Source organism: Cyprinus carpio, chromosome B1, assembly GCF_018340385.1.
Source record: "Cyprinus carpio isolate SPL01 chromosome B1, ASM1834038v1, whole genome shotgun sequence".
Lineage (NCBI taxonomy): Eukaryota > Metazoa > Chordata > Actinopteri > Cypriniformes > Cyprinidae > Cyprinus > Cyprinus carpio.
The window spans coordinates 16,588,594-16,609,256 of NC_056597.1; the positions used below are offsets into that span (position 1 = coordinate 16,588,594).

Sequence of the window (20,663 nt, forward strand, 5' to 3'; positions counted from 1 at the left end):
ATTTATATTTTAAAAACATAGCTTCTTTTTTTTTTTTTTTTTTTTTTTTTTTTTTTACTTTTTATTCATCAAAGTATCCTAAAAAAGTATCACATGTTCTGAAAAAAATATTAAGCAGCAGAACTGTTTCCAACTTTGATAATGAATCATCATATTAGAATGATTTCTAAAGGATCATGTGATAATGAACCTAAAAATTCAGCTTTGCATCACAGAAATAAATGATAATTTAAAGTATAATAAATTTAAAAAACAATTATTTTAAATTGTAATAATATATCACAATATTACATTTTTTTTTTTCTGTATTTTTGATCAAATAAATGCAGGCTTGATGAGCAGAAGAAACTTCTTTCAAAAACATTAAAAATAGTAATGTTTCCAAACTTTTGACCACCTAAACCCACCCCTTCTTCAAGTCAAGATACTAAATTAAAACAAACTAATATTAAAACCTCAAATCTTCCAGCCAGATCAACACCTGAAAAACCAGCAACAGCGAAACCTGCCCCTACATCATCACATATCTCTAAAACTACTCCAACTATGCCAGCTACAACATCATCATCATCAAAATCAACATCATCTTCTCCCAATGACCCATCCACACCCAGCATCACCATTTCTGCTGATCCTACACAATCTACATCTTCTCCTGAAGGTTCACTGTCCTCCACCAAAATACCTGCGGTGGGTTCCAGTAAACTCCCACGTCAGCGGAGCTTTTTGGCTGCAGCCCAAAAGGTGATAATGCAGGAGAAAATAAAAAAGGCTGAGGAAGAGGCCAAAGCTGAAGAATGTGGTAAGTGAAGCTTTGCATAACAAAGAAAGCTGAAGGACAATCTGCTAAAGAAAATGTTTTTATCCAATTTCAGAACTCTTCAGATATTTACCTTGTCAAAAATCAAACAGGCTTATTATGTTTGATATTTTTTGATAGTGCCATATTGTAGTTTCTTGATATACATTCATTATGCATTACACTAAAGGAATGCATCAAAATGAGGGTAATCTGTAACGTGGTGGGACTACTGACACATGCTAGTTTGTGCAACCTTTATTTTCACTAAGAACATAAATCCTATTTTTATCACAAACCAGTGTGATTTATTAGGATGTCAGTGTTCAAGAAATAGATCCACCTCTCACTTAAAAATCTAAGGGGTACATTTATTTACTCATGATCTGATTTTGCTTTTGTGGCTTGGTTTCAGCCTAAAGTGTCAGAAGGTAATGGAGATGTCAACTTTGAAGATCCCTTCAGCTGCAACCTATTAACTATATTGAGGCCATGATTAAATCAATAACACAAAATCAAGTAAACAACCCAGTTGCCAGGAATCTATAGATAAACTACGTTCATTCATTCAAAACATTATTATTTTTTTATTAAAAATAGTCATTCTTGGATTGTTCTGGAACTTTATTTAGCATTAATTATGATTTAACTAGCAGGGTTTACACATTTTTTTTGCAAAGATGAGCACAGTTGAATTAATTATAGGATTTGTGGACTCATTAAGACTTAAAGTTCAGTATTGAGTCACCACAGTGTTCACATAATCATAAGTGACTGTTATCTCTCGTAGATGATATGGATGAAGATCTGCCTTTTGAGGAGCTCCTGGAGAAAGCTGAGGCTGGAGACCCCAGAGCACAGAGTAGAGTGAGTATACATATGTATTTGAAATAATATTGTCATATTATGAAATAATATGAGAATGTGAAACTGGTCATAAAATTTATTCTGAAAAAATATGCGGTGTACATGATAAACTGATAACAAGCAAAGAAAAGATATCTCAAGACTTAATACTGAAGTGAAATGAATCCTATTCTGCAATTGGGGCCCTTTTTTTAATAACCTTTGATTGAACATGTGTGCTAATTATAACTGATAATGATGGTATTGGCACTGTGTGACGTTATTCTCCATTGACTTATATAATGAACACAAGTGTTTATAATGTAGCTATAGGATTTTAAACGATCTACAGTGTATTTTCCAATACATATTAAATTCTGTAGTGTTTCTGTCTGCCTTAAAGTGTGTCCTTTTTGGCATGGCCATGATGAGTGTGTCTATTTTCAGCTTTCTGGAAGATGAGCCCAGTCTCAATATAACTCACTTGCTCCTACGTGTACATATTCTCACACATACTCTCACAGTCAGAGCAAATGTGTCTGCATATTCAGACTCAGCTGACATACATACTATACAATGATACATTGAACGATGAGCCCTGACTATTCTTTGAGACCTCCACTTCCTCTATTTCTCCAAAATGAATCCCATATCTATGCTTTTTTATTCAATTAGGCTCAAGTACATAACACATTATGGGGGGTTGAGATAAGCCTAGTAGATGGGCCAAACATTTGACTGCATTGTTTACTTTCTGTTAATGATTTTGCACCAATCTGTGATTGTGCTGTTAAAGTGACACTGTGAAGCGCTTACCATGGTTTAATAATCAGGGTTTAGCATTCAGGCTAAGATTAGATATGGTTATATGATTCTCAGTCTGGCTTTGAGCCTCTGGGATATTAGGCCAGTTATTCTTGTTCATCAAAATGATGCAGGGGTCAATGGGCAATGTACTCTAATTCTTATGTTGTGATCTAAGCAAACTACTCTAAACAAAATATGTTTGGTTTAATATGCACATGATTTATGATCTTGAGGTGTTTCTATATGTCAGCTGAGAAATTAAAACATTATTGGTTAATTATTTTATTGTATATTTTTTAATGTGTGCTGCAGCTCGGTAAATACTACCTTGAACTGGCAGAAGAAAAAGACAAAGAGACAAATAACCGCACAGCTGTTGAATGGTTTTTGAAGGCAGCAAAACAAGGTCGGAGGGATGCAGCCAAACAACTTCAGAAATGCTGGATTCAAAATAAAGGTGAGGGGAAGTTGAGAAAACAATTAACATTGAGAACATGCCTTCAAATGCAAGTTATGTCAATATAATCTGAAAAATTGTTGTAATGGTAACTGATAAATTGTTCTATTGGTAGGAATCACACCAGAGAATGGACAGGAAGTGAGAAGAATGTCCTCAGAGAGTAAGTTTGAACAGGCAGTGAGGAGAGCAGCCATGTCGATGTATTGGAAACTCAATCCTGACAGAAAGAAGAAAGTAGCCATGTCTGAGATGCTGGAGAATGTCAGCCAGGTTAATACTATACCAGGTAATTGGCAGATTTCTTTCTTTAAAAAAAAAGCATTTTCCATCTGTGTGTACCTTAAATCTGAAACAGGTGGCATTTTTGACCAAATTTTGAATTTTGGGGATGCTTATATTGTTAAACAAACACCTGATTGTGATTACGAAATACATTTTTTAACATGTCTTGCTAGTAGTAAGACTTATTTTATTAATCCATTCTTCCTAATAGGTGAACCTGCTGTATGTGGTGTAACACCCAGCATTCAAACGCAGAGGAAAATCCTGGAGACCATGGTGTCTAATGAATGTAAGTGTACATATTTGTGAGTACACAAATGCAATAAATTGAATCTTTTTTAGAGAACTGTAAAGGATGGTTGGTAAACCAACCTGAGGTATAATTTTAGACAGAGATACCCATAACTCATCACAAGTATGAATCTTTGTCCTTCTACAGCTAGCTCTAAGTATGTGGATGTGGAAGATTTTGTGGAGATGACGAAAAAGTTCACAGAAGGCATTGCGTGCACTCCCACACCGAGAACCTCAGGCGAAGATGCAAAGGAAGAGGAGAAGATGTTAAGGAAAAGTGATGTAGCCACATTTGAAATGGTGAGGTGCTATGGAAGAAGACAGAGATAAGTGCAGATGTTTTCACATAGCAGCAAATTTTCAAAACGTCAATTAAAATGGGAGGTGTTGGATGGATATATAAGTTACTCTCATTTTTTTGTCTATGAGAAAGTCGCTTAAAGAGTGCGGTGAAAAATTTAAATTCTCTTATCATTTCCTTACTTTTATGTTGTACCTGTTTGACGTTCTGTCTTTTGTGGAAAACAGTTTATGTCTATAATGAAACTCAGTCAGATCCAAAGCAAAACTGGATGACTTTTACTGTAAGAAAATAAAAGACATTTTTTAAAATATATATTTTGTGTTTTGTTTGGAATGAAATGAGGTTGAGTAAATGATGATGGTGAACTTTCCCTTTAACCAGCTTCATACTTGCTTACAGGAAAAAAATGAATTGGCCCCCGTCACTCATAAGCGTCATCGAAAGTCCAGTTGGGCAATGTCAGGCAGTGGGATGATATTGGCTACCAGACGCAGTGGTGCAATGAAGAGAGCCCTGGACATAAAATCCCACTTCTTGGTGAAAAACAAATTGACAAAAATTATGATTAGCTATTTATCCAACTTTTGGACAGTACTCTTGTAAAATGCAAATGTTGACTCATTGTCTTTCCTTAACCTGTAGGGTCTGCAGTACCCTTTCCATGTGATTATTGAGATGAAGGAACTTTTAATTGACTGGGCATCTCGTGCTGGTGTCCAGTGGCTGAGCACCATCATCCCAACGCAACACGTCAATGCCCTTATCTTCTTTTTCATCATCTCCAATCTCACCATTGATCTGTTTGCCTTCATCATCCCGCTCCTCATCTTCTACCTCTCCTTTATCTCCATGGCCATCTGCACACTGAGAGTCTTCAAGAGCAGCAAAGGATGGGAGAACTTCAGTGCCTTAACTGCCCTCCTCACACGCTTCGAGCCCAGCCTGGACGTGGAGCAAGCCGAGTCCAACTTTGGCTGGAACAACCTGGAGCAGTACCTCTACTTCATGATATCAGTGTTCTTTATGATCTTCACCTTCCCAGTAGCAGATAAAGGCTGGATCCCATGCTCTGAGCTTTCCACAGTGGCCATCTTCTTCACGGCAATGAGCTACATGAGCCTGAGCACATCTGCGGCAGCTTACGCACGAAGGGCACTCATCATCGAGGTGGCTTCATCTTTGTGTGCCTTGACCAGCAGGTTGCCGAAGGAAATGGCGATGGCCAGGATGCTGGGACATGTTTTCACAACCATCCCTCTAGGAGAATCACTGGTGCTGGAGCTCAGTGTACCCTGTGTGCTCTACATCTACCTTTTCTACTTGTTCTTCAGGTAAAATAACTTTTTTACTGTACCTAAAGGCAATGTACATCCAATCCACTGGATTGGACCAGGGGTTATTTTATGTAAACTAAAACCAAATGTAAACTAAAACCATTTTTTTTTTTTTCTATTTTCAAAAAAAAGCCAACAAACATTTTTTGCTATTTAAAATAAAGCTGAAATAAATATCACATGAAAAACGAAATATTGAATATTAAATAATCAAACATTAAAAATGTTTGTTTAAAGTAATACATTTACATTAATAAAAAAAATATTTTGTTTTTAAATATTACAGCCAATGCCAATTTTGGTTCTGTGTTTTTCCCCTGCATCTAATTCGGTTGTTCTAGAATCATTTATATACCATTATAGTGTAAATTTATATTCTGAATTAATGATTTCATATATATATATATTCATATATTCATATATATATTCAGAATGAAAACTTGCAATAATAGCTGATATATATTCAGAATTAAAACTTGCAGTAATAGCTGAAAATTATAAAAAATATTATATATGATTATATTTTTTATCAAATGTTACATTTCCTGTAAACAAATGGCAAAAAAATAGCTAGAAATTGTATTAGTTTAAATTTATAATTTTATATTTACATGAACATTTTTAATGTCTAATTATTCAATATTCAATATCTATGCATTTTTCACATGTAAGTGTTTTTTTTTCATGAAATGTAGATTTTTTTTTTCACACAGAAAACTTGCAATAATGGAAAATTCTGGAAAATAAGTACACAATGACAAAATATTGCTAATTGATTAGCAATTTTTAAATCATCCTTGTGCTATCAAGAATATATGACAATTAATTCTCACAATTTTCGAGATGGCTATTCATCTATGCTAGCCAGCTAGATAATTTTACCTAGAAGAAACCAATATCACAACCAGTGTCACAGAAAACCAGTTTGAAAGGCATAAAAATGTATTTACATTATCAAAATAAATAAAATAAAATAAGATATAGCGCTAACCCAATAGGGCAAGTAACAGTTTGCAAGTAAATAATCAAGTTAGTATAATATACAGTATTATTGATACTGGTGTATCATGACCATACCTAATCAGACCACTTTTTTTAAAAATGTATAGTATGGCACGCATGAGGGGGTTCAGAGGGACGTACTGCTTCCTGGTGCCATACCTGGTCTGCTTCGTGTGGTGCGAGTTCTCTGTGGTCCTGCTGCGGAACTCCACCACCATTGGCCTTATCCGCACTTGTGTGGCCTACTTCCTCTTCCTGTTTGCCTTACCCGTTTTGGCTTTGGGTCTGATGGCGATGCTGCTGATTCAGATGGTTAAGTGGTTCCTGGAGTTGGAGTTGACTAAAATGCTGGTGACGCTGGCCGTGTGCGCCGTCCCTGTGATCCTGCGGCTTTGGACTCGATTCAGCCTGTCCATCCTAAATGTCTTCCGTTCCATCACCCAGAGAGGTCCGGTGAAACTGATCCTCCTGTGCATCACTACGGTGATTTTACTCTGCGGCATCTATGTCTATAATGCTGAAGGTATGAAGGTGTATAACTCCACAATCACCTGGCAAGAATATGGTACACTGTGCGGCCCACGTGCTTGGCAAGATCGCGGGATGGCTCAAACACAGCTCTTCTGCAGCCATCTGGAGGGTCATCGTGTCACCTGGACCGGAATATTTCGTCGTATTCGTGTAGCTGAGAATGAAAACGGAGCTCAGTCTGTTATAAACTTGCTACCGGTGTTTATGGGAGACTGGTTGCGGTGTCTCTATGGTGAGGTTTATCCGAAGTGTGAACCAAAGAATAATATGTCTCCAGTTGCAAATGTCACGGGAGTCGAGCCTGTCAATGCCACAATGCTGTTCCTCCAGCAGGAAGAGGAGGAGCTCTGTCGGATAAAGGCCTTTGCTAAACACCAATGCCACGTTAAACGCTTCGACAGTTACCGCTTTGAAGTGACGGTCGGCATGCCGGTGGATGGAGTCTCACAACTTGACGATCCGGCAGGTGACATCCTCCTAATGGCGAGTCACGAGTTTAAACAGGTGTTGCTGAACCTCGATCCAGGCAGCATGGTAGAGTTCAGTACAAAGCTGGAAGGGAAGTTAGGTACCAAACTACCTGCATTTGAACTGAAAGCCATACACTGTCTGGACTGCAGCTCGTCATTGGTGCCTGAGGGACGACAGGTCAAGATTGAACGGAACTGGAGGAAAACCATGCTTAAAGCCATTCAATTTGCATTTGACTTCTTCTTTGCTCCCTTTCTCTGTGCTAGGATCACTGTGTAATGAAGAAGTAGAAGAAAATATGACATACAGAAATCTGATTCACAGTCAAACTTTTCCATTTCAAAGTCAGAAGAATTTAAAAGAGCTGTCAAACTCCAAACAAATTTGCACATTTTTCTGGAAACATTTAAAATAATAATAATAATAATAATTCTTCTGTTATTTTAGAGATCATGTGTTATTGTTGTGGCATTGGGAAAATGCTGGAATATATATTTGATATTTTTTTTTATATAGCTATTATAAAATTGTTAATTCTTTGGTACTTCACCACCAGTCTAAAGTTTGAAACATGGTTTTTAAATAATTTTTTTTAACTCTCTTATGCTCACCTAGGCTGCTTTTGTTTGATTTAAAATACAGTATAAACAGTTATATTGTAAAATATTATTACAATATCTGAATTATTGTCACATGATCCTTCAGGTCAAATATTATCATATTATCATGACACTGAAGACTGGAGTAATGGCTGCTGAAAATCTAGCTTCACAGGAATAAATTATGTCTTAAATAATCAAATAAATGCAAAATTGTATTAATAGTTCACAATATTACTGTTTTACTGTGTTTTTGATCAAATAAATGCAGCTTTGGTAAATGCTTTTTGAACAACATAAAAACATAATTATTCTACACCTTTGACTGCTAGTGTATAAGTTTCATTGCAGTTCTATTATAAAATGCTAAAAGTTTATGTAATCCGTCTAAAAAAATTGTTCACACAACATTAAATTTAGTCGTCATTTACAAGTGTTACAAATTAATAATTTAAGTTATTCACTGATTTTTTTTTTCAACTGCCCTCATTCCACAGATTAACCATGTTTTTTAGCAAGTTTTGCTCAAATTATCATTCTCTGCATTCATAGCATTCTATTCAGTTGCAGAACATATGCAAAAAAGCAGCAAGATATGGCACAACTGTCAGAGATTGCTAATGCATGTTTACATTTACAAGCAGATTTGCAAACCAGATTCGATCTAAGAACCAATGTTTCTGACCTTCAGAAATTCAGCCTGACATTTAAAACTCATTTATGATTACAATCGTAATGTGCAATGGATCTTTATTCACATTTTTTGTATGATTTTGTTTCAATTTTGTGTGTGTGTCGTGAATAAGAATGCATGGAACACTAGTATTTAGAGTATTTATCAAATGAAGTGTTTTTGTGAACTTGAGCCTTATCTATTATTTGTTAATTCAAATAATATTTTCTGTCTTTTAAATAACATTTGAGTCTTTAAATCACTGATAAAATCTGCATACACTCATATAGCCAGCTCACACTTTGTCGCACTCTGATGATGTCACTTCTTGTTAAATAGAAAAACCATCTCTACACAGATGTTTTCCTTAAAGGTTTTATATGACAAGTGGATGTAAAGCCTGTTTACATTATCTTTGGAATTAGGTTTTTATTTTTGTGAAAATGTAAAAATGAATTAAAGTGCCTTTAAGATTTGCAGTTATTGTCCTTCTAAGGTCTGATGCTGCATAGTATGCAGTTAGCTTACTATAAGCATATCAGGTATGTGTGTGTGTTAAATACCCAGAAGCAGACAGAGAGACTGAGAAACATCACTATGAAAAAAAACCTGTATAATCTAAGTACCAATGTCATATTAATTTAATCACATTCCACCATTTGCCTCTTTTATTTTTCCATTAAGTGTCAATAGAATATGTTTAGGCATCATAGATATACACATTAGTAGCACTGGATAATGATAAACATGCGTTTTTGTGTGTATGCTTGCACGTATAGGCCTATTTGTGTGTGTGTGTGTGTTTGTGTGTGTGTGTGTGTGTGTGTGTGAGAGAGAGAGAGAGAGAGAGAGAGAGAGAGTGTGTGTGCCCTGAAAAACTCAAGCTATTATTCCCTGGTTGCATTGTGAATGTGAGTGTGTGTTTCACTGCATGTCTGAGAGGAAAGCATGAGAGAATGCATAATGGCAGAAGGCCTATCGCCATGGTAACAGGATGTAAGAGAATTAAAGTGTGCGTGAGAAAGAGAGGAACAGAGTGAAAAAACAAAGAATCATTGTCTCAGGGTACAAAAATGAATGAACTACAAATGTAAAAATAAGAGTAAAGGGAGTGATTGTAAGAGGCACAGCCTCAGTATATGTAGAGCAAAGAGTACTAGAAAAATGGGACAGACAAACACGTGAAGACCAGAAAAGACAGAAAAGGGACAAAGTCAAAGAAAATGAGAAAGCAAGCAAGCAAGCTCGCTCGTCAGTTTGAGAGCACCCCGTTAACATCATAACACTTTAAAAATGGATTCATTAAAAGAATGTTACATTCATTCAGCCTTGTTCATATAGCAAAAAACAATCACTGACCTCCGTGTCATAGTCTACACAGACACCCAACAATTCATTACCACATCTACACCAAACAAACAGTCACCCAGAAGGTGAATGGCACCTTAAACGAAAGATAACTCGCCGTGTTCTTTCTACAGTGGATAGAGTTACATGTACACCTGTGTGGTCACAGAAAACACAGTGTGCAGAGATTCACATTTACACATGTTTTATCCACTTACTAGCTGCTACATATTGGAACGTTCCAAATTCAATACAAGATAAGTTATTGTAGATATTTTTTGTCATGTTGCCACAAAATGCAATTTTGACACATCCTCAACGTTGTTAATGTTCTTCTAATGGAAGTCCAAGGAGAAAGGAATTAGCAAAATAGGGGGAATAAAAATTAAATATCTTTTGAAAGTATTGCCTCAAAACATAAATATTCTAGATATTAAAATAAAATGAATAAAAAAGGGGCTGAAATTACATTAGTAATGCATAACCAAAGGTCATTAGTCTAGACCAGTGTCCCACAACTAAAAGAACGATTTTGACAACTTTGTAACTGACATATAATCTCTGGACAGAAGAATTAAATATAAGCCAGTGGCTCTACACCAAGGAATGGGGCCCACTAGGGGACCCCAACAAAGATGACTTAAAATAAGACAAAACAAGCATTAAAATAACCTGATTCGGCTGTTTGTTAGTTTTCTCTCTCTCTCTCTTTAAAGAACCAGCATTCCTACGATTTTTGTAAAACTTGCATACTTGAGGAATCCTAATTTTAAAGGCTGGTTGATCAGCTTTTTTCAAAGGCTTGATTGTGCTTATGGGGTACAGTGTAACATGTTTTTATGCTTTGTTTTAAAAAAGAATTCATTATTTTACCTTTATTCTACACTGCTATTTTTGTTCTCGACAAAACAGTCTGTTGAGTTTCTGGTTCTATGAAGCCCCTCCCTAAGAAATACACAATTGGGTTCAGATTGGTTAGCTGGCCCCAGTATGTTGTGATTTGCTAACTGTCTAGTGCACGTTGACTGGAAACGTCACGCCACCTTACCATTACGTACAGTAGTTGTATGTTCCCGGGGGGCAGGGTTTATGTAAAAATTGGGGTTAGTGATGTCACAAACCTGGGAAGAAGCTCGTTGTATTCCCTACCAGCCTTTTTTGTAGTCCTTAGCGATGAAAAAAAAACATTTTTTATGTTCTAACAGAAACATCACACACTAACTAAAGTTAAAAAAGTGAAATCATAAGCAACCACCCCTTTAAAATAAACTGATTCAGTTTTTTTTTTCTTCACTTTCAAAGAACCAGCATTCCTACAGTTTTTTGTAAAACCTGCATATATGAGGAAGCCTCATTTTAAAAGTGTGATTTCTAGACCTGCAAAAGTAATGTTAATAAAATCTTAAAACGCTGATATACATTATGTTGAATATACATTATTTTCTTATCATGCCAAGCGCTGAAATATTTTATTGGGTATAAATTGTGAGTAAAATTTTTTTATAAAATCCTAACCCAGTAAATTACAAACAACTGGAAAAATAATGGTGTCTTTAGATATTTTTGTGGACAATGAGAGGCTTTGGAGTCAAAAATGTTGGGAACCACTCAAATAAGCATTTCAACAAAAATACAAGCTGCACATTTTGCTTTTATACCCTTCAGTATGCCCCACAGACTTCCACTGAAAGTACATTACTCTACAACTCTTTTTTAACAAAACAAACAGAGTTATGTGTCAAAATTATTGTTTGTGGTAAAGCATTTACCGGAATATTCTTTAAATTAACAAACTGATTTGTAGCCTGTGTCACTATTTTCATCTGTATTTCCAACATGGCTGTTTAAATTTCCTTTTGAGGGATCAGTAGAGTAGCTACAATCATAAACAAAAAGGCAGTGCTTCACTGTGAGAGCCCAGAAATCTGTGTAACCAGAGACTAGATCAGAGTTTGACCCTAAAGCATGTAAGTTACTGTGTACAAATCTGCAGGAGGCTTTTCTGAAAGCATGTTAGTGGTGTGATATACCCTTGTTCTTTTTTTTTTTTTTACCATACAGGTGTAAATGTAACCCATCATGAGGTGTAACCAGGTTAAGACAGTGTTCTGATGAAGTAGTGGATCAATCCTTCCGTTAGGATGCATGAGACAAGTACTGGAATTTAATAAACCTCCTCCAAGTGCGAGATATAGTGATTGGGTCGTATAGGCATCCATGTTCCGATGTGAAGTAAAATGAGTGCTCGTATAGCAGATGCATTGTGGGATAGTTTTGGGAAGCACGTGATAGGAAGACTGCTCAGAGCACTCTTGTTACCATTGCAAATGAGTAACCTGTCCTCATGGCAACCTGGCACAGAGGAGTGGAGCGGTCTCATTCCTGGTCTTTAGCCCAAATTAGCTGTCAATCACAGATCAGCGCAGTCAGGAATTGGCCGACAACACCATCCATCACATATCAAAGCAGTCCGTGATTGGCTAACTGTAATGTCGATCGTAAATTCCACGTACCGTAGCTCATCAGCAACATTCTTGGTGGTGTAATTAACCAACAGTTATCAGATAAAGTCATTGGCTATACATAACTGCTCTCCTGGAACAGCTTAACTGCAAAGTCCATCTGTTTACTTTCAGGGTTTGGCAACTATGTCCATCTCCACAGGTCCAAAATTCTGTGTTTTAAAGTATAATTTTTTTTTATATATGTGCATGTTGATTTTTTTGTGTGGCCCTGTGAAGAGCATTACACAGGTTTGTCACAGGTTTTCTGCGTTGACCCTGTCCTGAAAGATATAAAGGTTGTTAGTGGCTGCAATGGCAATGATATTTTCAGCCGGGTGCCAAGCCATGTGCAGAATCTTTTTAGTGAAGTCCAGACTGTCCACGCCCACGTCACCCCGCCGACGCCGGCCCCCGGTGTAAACGCGGCGAGTCCGCAGCACGGCACGCGGTTTACTGCTCTCACGCCATGCCTCGAGGGTCACACCGCGACCAGTCTCGCGATCGAACATCCGGAAAAAACTGTTATATGCTCCTGTCATGATTACACTTGGAGTGGTGAGGTGAAAGACAGCAAAGCATGATGGGTATAAAACAGAATGGGTATGCGGAGTAAACAAGAGTTTGGAAGAGGAGCAAATGAGCAAATCAATAGGATAAAGACCATAATGGAAATACAAGTGAGTAGGGAGAGAGAAAAAGAGAGTATGAGTACAAACCAGGAAATAAGTCTATATTGCATCAAATAAGAATATTCAAAGCCTCAGAAATGCTTACCTGTCTGTGCTGTTCCAGACGCACTCAAACTTATCAAAGATGCAGTCGTTTTCATACAAAGAGCAGAGTTTGCTTCTTAGGTACTCGTGAACCTGACACACAAGGAAATGTTCATATATATATATATATATATTTAAAGTCATTCTAAAATTCTATCATGTTTAAGATGCATTGCAAATTTTTTTTTGGGATGATAAGTGTTAGGGAATTAATTTGAAACTCTTGATGAATCATTTAGGGTGAGAACAAAGGGTGAGACAAAAATCAAATAATATAATTTAAAATAAAATAATTTATATAACAGAGTTGAAAATAGAACTGAACAGCAGAATATTCCACTATAAATATAAACAAGACCGAAAATGGAGCTCAGCGAATCAAATCAGTCAATTAATTATTAAATCTGTTGATTTACAAAAATTGTCCATTAGAATTGATCCAATTAGCATTGTTATCGATAACTAAAAATCATTAATTAAATTTTTGTTCATCGAAATAAAGCTAAAACAAAATAAAATATAAATATTTTATGAAAATATTGCATTGGTAATTGACAGAAATAAAAAAGTTTAAGTGTTAAAATTACTAAAACTAAAACCGAAATAAAAGCTAAACACAGATATGAAAAATAATAAATGAAAATGACAAAAACACATAACAAAAATACTACAATTTAAACTTAAACTAAACTTCAAAATGAAAATATCAAAATTTTACTAGTATACTCTAATATACGAATATACTACTGTATAAAATACTATAATGGTACATAAATAACACTAACTTTCCCACAACAGTAGAGGACCATTTAGGATGAACTTATTTACTAGAATAGAAATGTAAAAAGTGTCTTGCTGCATGTGAAAAAAAAGAAAAGAAAAAAATTCCTTATAAACCAGAAATAGTTTAGCCTAGTATTTGTGCTGCAAATATCATGTGTTTATGGTGACATATACCAAGACCTGCATGTTACCCACCTGGTAGGTCTCCACTGGGCCCTTCTCCATGTTGAGGTCCCATACTTTGACAGTCAAGTAGTCTCTGGTGAGCAGATAACGTCCACTATGGCTAAACTTAACATCGGAAACCGACGAGATGATCTCAGAGAAGAAAGATCGATTGCCTGGGTCCTCTGGCTCCTCAAAGACTGAGGTGAAGAGAAGCAACAGATTCAAACGGAGTTCAGAGTCACTTGAAATAGATAGGATGGGGCAGATTTTATCAGCTCATGTTTTTAATACTTTAGCTATCAATCACCATGTATTTTGTGTCTGTCAGAGGCTGCTGGTGAACGGTTTCAGTGGTTTTACTCTTAATGACTTAATAACAGCAATGAAACATCTTTAAAACTGTGGTCTGCTTATCTTTTAATTCAGCTAGAAGTCTAAATCTCACTACATCTACAAAACCGTTTCCCAGTGTCTTTTTTTTTAATCTGAGCTACTTCCAACAGGTCCTGGCTAAGTGAAGAATTTCTGAAATTAAAGATTTTAGGGGCACAAAGAAATGAAAGGTTAAAGGCAATGTTTGGGAATAGTTTTATGAGATTCATCTGTCACAAGAGGCATTGTCTTCTTTTCTAATTATTAAATGACAAAATTAATCATATATTTTGATTTCACGTTAACTGTAATAGTGTGCAAGTAATCTTAAAATGGTATATACACTAACGTTCAAAGTTTAAGTTTGTTTTTGCAAGAAATCTCTTAAGCTCACCAAGGCTGCATTTATTTGATTCAAAATACGGTAAAACAGTAATATTGTGAAATATAATATTACAATTAAAAATAACTCTTCTATTTTATTTTAATTCTATTCTTTTCTATTTTAAAAATGTCACATGATCCTTCAGAAATAATTCTAATATGCTGATTTAGTGCTCAAGAAACATTTATTATTAACAATGTTGAAAACAGATGTGCTGCTTAATAATTCTGTGCACACAGTGATGCATTATTTTTCAAGATTCTTTTGACAAATAAAAGGTAAGCATTTATTTGAAATAGAAGAGAATATATGTCTTTACTCTAACTTTTGATCAGTTTAATGCATCCTTGCTGTATAAAAGCATTTATTCCTTTCAAAAATAAATAAATAATAAAATCTTATTGGATCCAAACTTTTGAACGTATAGGCAAGTAATGCAGTCTATGCACGTAAGAAGCGTATACTTACTTTTGGAGTGCTTGTCACAGAGTGCTGACTCTCTCATGTCACAGAGGCGTAGCGTGCCTTTACTGCTGCTGTATACAAACAGGTGGCAGTGCTGTGGGTGGAACTCTGCAGCTGTTATCACCTCCGTCAGGTCCTCCATATTGGCTGGCTTAATGTCCACAATATCTGAGAGGGGAAGGGGTCAAGGAAAGCTTCTGATTTACAGCTCTGAAAGCTGCTCTTCTCTGTTTGAGATTCCTAATTCTTTCATGAAGATTTTCAGTGAATAATGGCTTAAATTATGGTCTGTTTGGTCATAAATTGACCACTTTTATTATATTTTTGTTTTGGTGCTTTAGTTCCCTTTTTAAGAAACAGATCACATAAGATCTACAACCGCAAGCACATTCTGACAGTCATGGCTTATAAACTGTGTATTATTAGCAGATACATCCGATTGGTGTAAATCTCTACAGTTGCATGATTATTATTCTGAGCACTCACTCACACACATACTGTACATGTTCATCCACACACATAACATGGAAGCATAAGCACACAACCTACAATTTTCCTGAAGGCAGCTATTATGTGTTTTAGAGGAGAGTGTTTCCTTGGTGAATTATTTAAATGCGTCCATAGATATTTTATTTCTAGGTCAGGTCCCTGCTCAAAAGAAGAGGAGCTATGCAATCTGGAACACAAAACCCTCTGCCTTCAGTCCAGTCACAGGAACACAAATAAATGACAGCAATCCAGTTCATGAACAGAACAATTTTTATACCATATTCACTCAACTGATGAAACGTTTTGGTTTTATATATAAGCCAGTTTAAAGTGTCATAATGACTGGCTGCATTTTGTTTTATCTTTTCTTTTTCTTTTTTCTTTTTTAGTGAGTGAATAGACAGGAGGATTGAAATGAAGGATACTGAAGCTTCGATCGGTGATATCCAGGTGCCACATGTTGACCCTGAGATCATCAGCAGAGAGATATGTCTCGCCATCGCTATTGACTGAGATGGAGTTGACGTGGTAGGTGTGGCCGTTGGCAAAGATTCTCCTCGGCCGTACCTCAACCATCAGGTCAGTGGGCTTCAGGACCGGCACTTGAAGGAAATGGATTTAGTATCAGAAGACTTCTTTTATTATAGATTATTTACTCAATATAAGGGTAACACTATATAACCTATATAGCATAGCAACTAATACGGTACCTATAATAAATCATTAACAAACATTGTATTATAGAATTGTATATATTCATTTCATTCATTCATTTAAAGGGATACTCTACCCCAAAATGAAAATTTTGTCATTAATCACTTACCCCCGTGTCGTTCCAAACCTGTAAAAGCTAAGTTCGTCTTCGGAACGCAATTTAAGAGATTTTGGATGAAAACTGGGAGGCTTGTGACTGTCCCATAGACTGCCAAGTAAATTACAGTGTCAAGGTCCATAAAAAGTATGATAGACATCATCAGAATAGTCCATCTGCCATCAACCGTAACGTTATGAAGTGACAAGAATACTTTTTGTATGCGAAGAAAACAAAAAGAATGACTTTATTCACAAGGATACGCTTTCTACGTGTATTTACACTTTGATTTGAATGAAAATAGCGTATCCGTGCAGCGCAGCTGACACAGAAGAGCGTACGTTGCTTGCGTTCAGTGGATATTTTCCAAAATGGTGCTACGGTGATGCGGAGAGACACAGAGGAGATGAATTGTTGAATAAAGTTGTTATTTTTGTTTTCTTCGCATACAAAAAAAATCAGTAAAAAAGTATTTTCATTGCTTCATAACTTTACGGCTGAACCACTGATGGCAGATGGTCTATTCTGACAATGTCTTTCATACTTTTTTGGACCTTGACAGTGTATTTTACTTGCCAGTGAATGGGACAGTCACAAGCCTCCCGGTTTTCATCCAAAATATCTTAAATTGTGTTCCAAAGATGAAAGAAGCTTTTACTGGTTTGGAACGACATGGGGGTAAGATAAAAAACAAAAAATTCACATTTTGGTGGTAATAACATCCTCATCACTACCATCTTTAATAAATAAAAAAAACTATTGATTTTTTTTTGTTTAATGTAATGTAATGTTAAATGTCATTCATTATGTGTTAATGTACAGTCAGATGGTCATTATCTAAGGGAGATCAGGACCCAGATCACATCTCATGTCACCCTAAAGGAATTAAATTTTTTGCGATAATGACCAGCTGACTGTAAATTATCCAGCTTATTACAAGACTACTTACCAAATAAATTAAAAATTAGACTTCAAATATTGATTTGAGTTATTATTATCATCATGTTAGAAGAAAAAGACCACAGAGTAATATGAGAAACTAGCACAGATACTGTACAAAGGAAACAGATACTATACGCAGATTGATAATGTCTGTTGTCAATTATAAATTTATATAGTGCTCATTATACAAAAACTGCTTAATCAAAGAATGCATTGATTAAGCAATTAGAAATGGATTCCTGATAGCTGTGTATAATAAGTTATTATAGAGTGTGACAAAAATCAGTGACTAAAACAAATGCTAAATCAAACCAGTCCATCCTTCTGCACCGGACTGAATATGTCAGCTGTGAAAATACCCGTAATGAGGTCACGGTGGAGATGTCCTTTATTCGCCCTTCTTCGTCCTTCAGATTGTAGCCCTCTGGCCGCTTGTCTCTCTCGCTCACCTTCCATAGCTTTATCGTTTTATCTGTTGGAACATATCTGAGAAATTATCAGCCATTCATTTTTATGACGGAGACTTTCTATACCAAAACATCAATACATATTTATTTGGCATTTTCTAATGCAGGTGGCCTTGAAAGGAATTGTTCATGCTTATGATACTTTTAATAATGTCTTATGATTCAAAGGTACTTACAGATGATAGAAATGTGCAATTTAATTCATCCCAACTATTTCAGTCTGATATCTGGTATCGATTTCTTGCACAGAATAATCACAGTGCCATTTAATATTAGGCCTTAAATTATGTCTTATAATGAATGGGTTATTTTCTAATTAGGAGGATTACATAGACAAATATGAGGCTAGATTAACTCCTGATGGACAGGAAGTGGTGTGATTACCATTGGTAGAGAGGAGAAAGTGGGCAGCGTTTTGCTGTGGCAGCCAGCGGATCTTATTGATCTTCTCCTCAATCTCCAAACTCTTCAGATAGTCGAAGTCCGGTTCGTGACTCTGGAACGTACTGTAGACATTATACTCACCCGATTCTCCCAGCTCCTCAGATTCACCTTTAGACTGCAGTAAGAAAGAAGACCCAAATACAATGTATACATGAATTACGCACATAAATAATGGTTAAATTTCATGTTTAGAGTATTTCTGAATTATAATTTTACTTTGAAAAAAAAAAGGTTTTCTAACATTCTAACTAACAGTTTGGTTTATGCAACATAAATGACAATAATGACATTCCCTTTTTAAGTTAAATCGATTATTGGTAGTCAATTTAGACTTATTATTGCTAGCATTGCTTGTTTTAAATGTCATTTAAAAGAGCAAATAAACAGTTGATCTCTGTACTGTCTGACCTTCAAGTAGGTTTCAGTGCGAGTTATTTAAAAAAAACAGTGTGTTTTGTTCAGTATCTAGGTTAAAATATGGATTAATGCATTGAAAAGGCACTGATTCAATGCTGTGAGAAGACCTTACAGTCATCTGTGAACTGGACTGCTCTATATCAAAGTCAATATTTGATACTAAGTCTTTAAGAAGTATTTTAAACCTGATCTATTTAAATTCTGTCAAAAGGCTCTTTGGGCAATGGAAATTAAAATCACCTCATACATATTCAGCGCCCCCTATGCTACAAAGCTAAAAAATGCATGTTAATAATGTATGTAATATTTTTGGCAGCACAGCATTTTTTAACCATTTAACCATGACCTTTGCTATTTACCTCCCCCAGAGTCAAACTGTTCACCATCTAATTCACTCCAATGCTTAAAAAAAACACTGCTTTATTTCCCAATCATCAATCCCCCACTGCAGTGCATGCTCACAGTCTGACCTACCTCGGTCTCTCTCTGGAAGATGACCACTCGCCCCCCCTTATCCCCTGTGGCCAGCAGATCCCCCGTCTGGTTAAACTCCACTGTAGAAATGACATCAGCTACAAAGAAATAAAGAAGATAGCGTTAAAATTGTCAGCAGAATAAATAAATGAATCATATCATATATACATTATATGGTATATATGTCCAAAATACATTATTAATAATAATAAAATTAATTATTACACTAATTATATATATAATTGTTGTTATTATTAATCAATATTTGTACTATATATATGGATTATTATTACTATTCTTATAATCTTTGAAAAATAATAAAACAAATATTTGTAATTTTTTTTTTTTTTCTACAAATTTGCTTACTATAATAGAAAATTCACAGATTTTATGGTTGTGAACAACTGCAGGTGGCAGGTCCCAGCCAAAAAATCTTTTACGGTACAAATTACCTAAAGTAATAGAAGTTCATGGGCATGTGCTAGCACAGCACAACTGTGGATTTGTCTACGCAAACACTTTTACTTTAAAAGCTTCATCTGGGCATATGGCTTCACATTGTACAGCCTAATAGCTGATAAACAGCATGTCATGCTCCTGCTTCTGCTAGTACATTGACGATGCCTCTAAATAAAACAGCCTGGCTTGCCCCCGATGAAGCATTGTGCTCTGTAATGTGATTAAGGTAAGGCCTGCAAAAGACACAAATGACTGCTAGACAGTTTTAGAAATAATATGCAATTGCTTAGATAAAAAATACAAGCTACATGATTTTATTCACATGCATGAAATGTAAAACTATCTTGTTTCTGTTTGTTCATGTTTTATTCTGGCAGGCTTACAGTGCCCAATAATTGAATGAAAACAGTCTCACTAATGCATGCTGTAACCCAATAACAGGTGTGTGGTGGGACCAAGTGACCAAAGTCTGATGAGTCAGCTGAATTAAAAGACCTTACCGCACAGCTGCTGAGATCAAGGTTATATACAGGACTTCAGAGAGGTGAACAGGATCATATTATAGTTGAGTGTGTGTGTGTGTGTGTGTAAGGGGAAGTGTGCTTCTTCTTCTATGTGATGAGGGAAGATCATGCAGGTGTGTGCACATACCTTCTGTGACATAGTCTCGGAGGAAGCTGTGATTGATTTTGGGGCTCTCGCCGTCCTCACCCATCGGAAGCAGCGGAGTGCGTAAGCGCGCCCGTCCGGAGCAGAGCCGTCCAATCCGTGCTGTCCCACCCCCCCGGTGCTTTGCCCATGCTGCTGCGGCCTAGCAGAGTAGCCTGCCGCACGGCATCCTGGGATATGGTCCGGCTTTATCAGGAGGAAGACGAGGGGAGAGCGACGAGGATGCCACGGGGGAAAAGGGAGGAAAAAACGGGATGAATAAACCACAGTTCAGCCAGCTGGAGAAAAGCAC

The 20,663-nt window shown here is 36.2% G+C and overlaps 2 protein-coding genes and 1 long non-coding RNA gene across 3 annotated transcripts; 2 read left to right on the plus strand and 1 right to left on the minus strand.

The window, feature by feature from the left end:
- Nucleotides 1-393: 393 nt before the first annotated feature.
- wfs1a (Wolfram syndrome 1a (wolframin)) lies at nucleotides 394-7,827 on the plus strand (the record flags this gene model as incomplete). Its single annotated transcript, XM_042715971.1, has 9 exons — nucleotides 394-802; nucleotides 1,590-1,666; nucleotides 2,765-2,909; nucleotides 3,025-3,198; nucleotides 3,406-3,483; nucleotides 3,634-3,788; nucleotides 4,192-4,329; nucleotides 4,435-5,123; nucleotides 6,236-7,827. Coding segments are annotated over 9 exons (3,039 nt in total), but the record flags the coding sequence as incomplete, so codon positions are not given.
- A 118-nt stretch (nucleotides 7,828-7,945) lies between these two features.
- On the plus strand, nucleotides 7,946-20,291 carry LOC122135878. The gene is made up of 3 exons (XR_006153737.1): nucleotides 7,946-9,229; nucleotides 20,144-20,150; nucleotides 20,273-20,291. It is a non-coding gene; the product is annotated as an uncharacterized LOC122135878 (long non-coding RNA).
- Nucleotides 10,628-20,482, minus strand: ppp2r2ca (protein phosphatase 2, regulatory subunit B, gamma a). The gene is made up of 9 exons (XM_042716750.1): nucleotides 20,354-20,482; nucleotides 19,244-19,341; nucleotides 18,293-18,467; nucleotides 17,801-17,913; nucleotides 16,114-16,291; nucleotides 15,203-15,367; nucleotides 14,005-14,174; nucleotides 13,028-13,119; nucleotides 10,628-12,799 (listed from the first exon to the last, which is right to left on the minus strand). The coding sequence occupies exons 1-9, from the start codon at nucleotides 20,415-20,417 to the stop codon at nucleotides 12,508-12,510; spliced, it is 1,347 nt and encodes a 448-aa protein (XP_042572684.1). The 5' UTR covers nucleotides 20,418-20,482; the 3' UTR covers nucleotides 10,628-12,507.
- Nucleotides 20,483-20,663: the final 181 nt, after the last annotated feature.